Source organism: Amblyomma maculatum, chromosome 10 (assembly GCF_055883805.1).
Source record: "Amblyomma maculatum isolate TAMU_Amacu chromosome 10, ASM5588380v1, whole genome shotgun sequence".
In the NCBI taxonomy this organism is placed as follows: Eukaryota; Metazoa; Arthropoda; class Arachnida; order Ixodida; family Ixodidae; genus Amblyomma; species Amblyomma maculatum.
This window is the reverse complement of record NC_139353.1, coordinates 98770722-98776566: the sequence shown is the minus strand read 5'-3', so window position 1 is coordinate 98776566 and position 5845 is coordinate 98770722. Positions and strand designations below refer to the sequence as shown.

The 5845-nt window shown below is 43.3% G+C and overlaps 1 protein-coding gene across 1 annotated transcript; it reads left to right on the top strand.

Moving 5' to 3' along the window:
- The first annotated feature begins 4730 nt into the window (after positions 1 to 4730).
- LOC146177100 (uncharacterized) lies at positions 4731 to 5435 on the top strand. The gene has a single exon (XM_084581464.1). It carries the CDS (start codon positions 4731 to 4733, stop codon positions 5433 to 5435), a length of 705 nt encoding a protein of 234 aa, XP_084437590.1.
- Positions 5436 to 5845: the final 410 nt, after the last annotated feature.

Here is a 5845-nt window from a genome sequence, read left to right as displayed (position 1 = left end):
TTGCGGAGATCATGTCGATGCGCTAGCGCTTGACCGAGATAGTTGAAGGAAACACAAAAGGCATTTTGAGTTGCTGTCAGTGTCAAAGTAATAATATTTCTACGAGCACATCGCGCTCAGTAAAGCCGCTTGTAAAAAACAATTACCCTGGCTTTTCTTAATACTAACAAAATTCAACCCATCTACATATTTCTGTCATTAGAGTTGCTGCATAGCGCTTTCACTTGCTTCCCTGCTTGTATCAGTAAAACACTGAAGTCTGTAAAGATAAATTTTATATGCACCAAACCAATATAAGTGCAAAAAGTTGTCCAATGAATATCAATATCTTCAAAATCAAGGACACATAAATTCACGAAAATATCGAAAACAGTGATCAAATCCTTGCGACAGACACTTTTACGCCACGCACAGATATTACAGAAGTCAGAGAAACTATAATACAAATTTCGCTTTGACTACAATGAAACAGTAAACTATACCTCTACGGCCTATCAGGTAAATCAGAAAAGTAAATTTCATGGTAGGCAAAATATAATTACATATTTAGCAGTATCTTCTGGTGTGCGAACTCTTAAATAGTTACATTGGAGGGACAAAAATGTAACGCCGCTAAAATCACTGCAAGCGAAGTCATGGAGCCTTGCCTCCCAGCGTGCTTTTAAAATTTGTTATGATTTAGCACTTTATAATGAGCATCTTATTTGCGGCCGAATTCTTGCACCTAATCACTGCTGTTCTTCACCTGTAGTGGAAGGAATGACTGCTGCGGACGCATAATCGATACGGATCTGCTGACTACTGACCGTTGGCGGCAGCTACCAGCTGCCACGCGTTCACTAGGATCGCCGCAAGGGCATCGGTTCACCAACAGTTTACAGCGCAAGCGCCATCACTGCTCGTGACAGCGCGCCACCCGGATTTGTTATAAAAAGACAGACGACCAGCCGCCGCGTGGGATTTGCGGCCGAATTCTTGCACCTAATCACTGCTGTTCTTCACCTGTAGTGGACGGAATGACTGCTGCGGACGCATAATCGACACGGATCTGCTGACTACTGACCGTTGGCGGCAGCTACCAGCTGCCACGCGTTCACTAGGATCGCCGCAAGGGCATCGGTTCACCGACAGTTTACAGCGCAAGCGCCATCACTGCCCGTGACAGCGCGCCATCCGGATTTGTTATAAAAAGACAGACGACCAGCCGCCGCGTGGGATTTGCGGCCGAATTCTTGCACCTAATCACTGCTGTTCTTCACCTGTAGTGGACGGAAAGACTGCTGCGGACGCATAATCGACACGGATCTGCTGACTACTGACCGTTGGCGGCAGCTACCAGCTGCCACGCGTTCACTAGGATCGCCGCAAGGGCATCGGTTCACCGACAGTTTACAGCGCAAGCGCCATCACTGCCCGTGACAGCGCGCCACCCGGATTTGTTATAAAAAGACAGACGACCAGCCGCCGCGTGGGATTTGCGGCCGAATTCTTGCACCTAATCACTGCTGTTCTTCACCTGTAGGTGAGTGTGTTACAAATACACAGGCTCTGTAGAGTACTACGAACACTTTGGCTGCAAATCCCACCTGTATATTTTGTGTGTTTTTGAGCTGTCAATCTTGCGGTGATGGGTGTTGGCCTTAGCACATACCGTGTTCGAATAGGTTGTTTTGCACCATTCGGTAAGAAACTTTTGTCATTTGCGCCAGTATTGTTTCTCCCGGGGTCAGCTACTGCTAACTTCTGCGTACGCGGTCGGCTGACCTTAGCCGTGTCGTGTATATGGCTTCTGTTGATTTGTGCTGGTGACATTGAAACAAATCCTGGCCCTGACAAATGTGATCAAGTTCTCGCTGCTATGAAAGATATGGCATTGTCCAATGAAAAGTTTCAAAAAGAAATCCTTGTAAAAATTAAAGACGTCCAGCTCAGCGGGACAGAAATCAAACGGCGCCTATCGAAATTAGAGGAAAACTCGGATGTTGTTGGTGACGTGTCTAAGGAAGTCAGCAACTTGGGCTCGATGCTGAAGGAATCCCAGTACAAGCTCCAAGGCATAGAAACAGCACAAATGCGTCAGTCGAGCATAGTTGTTGACGACCTTAACAACAGAATGCGTAGAAATAACTTGATCTTCAAAGGCATTACAGAGGAAGCAACAGAAACATGGAAAGATACCGAGGAAGTTGTGTCTAAGTTTGTGACCAGGAACTTGGGAATCTCAGTTGGCGAAATCGAACGTGCACACAGAATAGGACAGCGAAAGCAGGGCAGCATCCGCTCAATAATTGTGAAGTTCTTAAATTTCAAAGACAAGACCAACATTCTCAAAAATGCTTCCAAACTTAAAGATCTTGACTCTGCTTCCGTCTGGATAGAGGAGGACTTTTCACCTAAGATGCAGTTTATTAGGAAACAGCTTAGAGACTTCGCTCGAAGTATACGAAATCCTGGTGAAAAGTATAAGCTATTATTTGATAAGCTTCTTCTTAACAATACTCTGTACTCATTTAACAGTGCCACTAGAAAAGTGATTGCTCTCCCAAAGCGCGATTCCAAAGAAGTGGATGTTTGTGACAATAGCGGAACAAATGAAATGTCTGCCCTTTCTGATTCTGAGGCCGCTCAGGAACACTGACTACAGAATAAACCCATAAGCTTCGTATTGTCAATTTTAGTGTCAAACTTTCGCAGCCTGTTTCCAAAGCAAGATAATTTGTGTGCATATGTCGACGCATGCTCAGCCGACCTTGTGTTGGGTACAGAAACCTGGTTATCGCCCGATATTGCTGATACTGAATTATCCTTGTCCAGCCAGTTTTCATTATTTAGAAAAGACCGCGTTACTTCGCGCGGTGGTGGGGTACTAATTGCCGTAAGGAAAAGCCTGCAAGCACATGTTGATACAGGATCGTGCCTGGAAATTTCGTGGGTTGCATTACGTCTATCATCATCGGTAACTTGCGCCGTTGGGGTCTGCTATCGCCCACCTGATTCACACGAGGAATTCGCTGAAAAACTGAATGAATCCCTAACTTACCTGCAGAACAAATTTCCATGTTCACCAATATTCCTGGCAGGTGACTTCAATTATCCGAAAATTGATTGCGGGAATGCCGGCCCCTCCACGGCGCAAGAAAGCGTGAATGTCAGAATTTTATGGATGTGCTAGCACTTTTCAACCTACATCAAATGGTTTCCACACCTACGCGTGGCGATTCAATCTTAGATCTAGTGATGAAACGCAGCCTGACCAAACGTCTGTAAACTTGCTGGATGGTCTCAGTGACCACAAAGTTTTGCAGTGCGATTTTACAGTAGCCAGAAACAAACCAAAAAAAGCAAATAAAATTATATTTGATCATACCAGAGCAGATACTGATATGATACCTAATGAGCTATCATTGTTCTCTGCAGATATTTTTCGCTCCTTCAATTCGCGGGACGCGAATGAAAACTGGTCTCTTATTCGGGATAAACTAACTTTGCTAAAAAATAAGTACGTACCTAAGGTCACCATCACCACATCTACAGAGAGCACATGGTTCACAAGGAGCGTCAAAAGATGTATAAACAAAAAGAAAAGGTTGTACGCGAAAGCTAAAAAGTCAGCATCTGAGCACAATTGGAATCAGTATCGTACACATGCCCAACAGTGCAAAACTGAAATAGAAATCGCAAAGAGCAAGTTCTATAACAGTGACATTTCACGTCTGTTAAAGAACAATCCTCAAAAATTTTGGCGCGTTGTTAATCCAAACTATGGTACGAACACCTCAGTGTCAATAACTAAAGAAGGAAAGCTCCTTACCTCCCTTGAAGTAGCAGAGGAATTCAACCAATTTTTCTGCTCAGTTTTCACTGATGAGAGCCCTTTACCTACTGACCTGCAATTTCCAGAGCTACACGAAAGCATGCCCGACATAAATGTCACAGCAGAAGGTGTATCCTCTGCCATAGACCGCCTCCCTGCTAACTCTGCACCCGGCCTCGATAACATATGTCCTAAATTACTAAAAATAGCGAAACCTGCAATATGCTCCATCTTAGCTGCTATTTTTCAGCAATCCATTGATACGGGTTGTGTACAATACAACTGGAAAATTGCGCGTGTCATACCCATTTTCAAATCTGGTGATGCCTCTCTGCCATCAAATTACAGACCAGTTTCTTTAACCAATATAAGCTGCAAATTGCTAGAACACATAATCTCTTCCGCCATAATGGGTCATCTGGTGAAGCATAACTTCTTTTTTCCCAATCAGCACGGCTTCCTACATGGTAAGTCTTGCGAAACACAACTGTTTGAATTGGTTACTGACCTTCATCATGCTGTTCATGTGCACTCTAAAATAGACGCCGTATTTATAGATTTCGCCAAAGCATTCGACAAAGTCCCACACATACGTCTAATAAAGAAGCTTGAAAATTTAAACATAAATTATAAGGTTATTTGTTGGATCAGGAGTTTTTTGGCTAATTGCTGCCAATCAGTCTTTGTTATCAGCCATTCTTCCTCCCACTCCCCCGTTAAATCTGGAGTGCCGCAAGGGTCTGTACTCGGACCTATCTTGTTCTTAGTTTATATAAATGATATCAGTAGTAACCTAAATTCTAAGGTCAGATTATTTGCTGATGATTGTGTGGTATACAGACAGATAACTGATCTTTCAGACTGTACTCATTTACAATCAGACATTGATAAGATCAATTGGTGCACACAATGGCAAATGAAAATTAACACCTCAAAAACAAAACTTGTCAGATTTACCACAACATCTAACACCGAACCATTCCATTACACTTTGAACAACGTGCGTATTGAATCGGTACCCATCATGAAGTATTTAGGTGTACACTTAGCATCAGACCTTTCATGGAACTGTCACTTAGATACGGTCATCAATAAGGCTTCCAAAACACTCGGCTTCCTCAGACGCAACCTGCGAGTAGCTAATCCAGACACAAAGCTATTAGCATACACCACATTAGTACGCTCTAAATTGGAGTACGCCTCTTTAATTTGGAACCCTCATCAAGCATACCTAGTAACAAAATTGGAGTCTCTGCAAAATAAAGCCGCCCGTTTAATATCTAAAAACTATTCGCGATCAGCAAGTATAACTGAAATAAAAACAGCCCTCAACTTACCTCTTCTTGAAAGACGGAGAATGTTTTCCTTATTGACCTTTTTCTTCAAATTATATTATAGTAACTCTTCCTTTGCGTTGTATCATATCACGCCGGCTCATCATGTATTCCCACGCATTGATCACCAACTGAAAGTGCAACCCATCTTTGCTCGAACCAATCTGTTCTTTCACTCACCTCTCCTCCTCGCCATCCGCCAATGGAATCTGCTGCCTGCCACCATTGCATCTTCCAGTGATTATGAAACGTTTGTAACCGGACTAAAAAATCACTTCGAGCTGTAACTTTCATCTTTGCATTTCTTTTTTATGTTCGTATTAAAGCGCTGCTCTTCGAAAAACGTGAATGTTAGGTGCCATCTGTATCTTTGAGTGTTTGAAGCATTAGCTTTTCAACGTTTTGCGCCTGGCTATATTGTTAACCACTGTATACTTATCGCAATTTTGGATGCATTGTTTGTACTGTTGTCCCACTTTCCGCCCCCCCCCCCCCCCCTATGTAATGCCCGCCCGGGCCTTTAGGATATTTGAATAAATAAATAAATCTGTCTCTCTCTACTATATGAGGTCATGCAGCTGCCCAAACCTTTAAATGACGTGTGCCATTGCCACCTTTTCTGTGCTCCTGTGCCTTAGGGCGAATGAACCTTACTGGAAGGGCAGTATTAAGCAAGGGCTTGGTGAGCTTTGCTTAT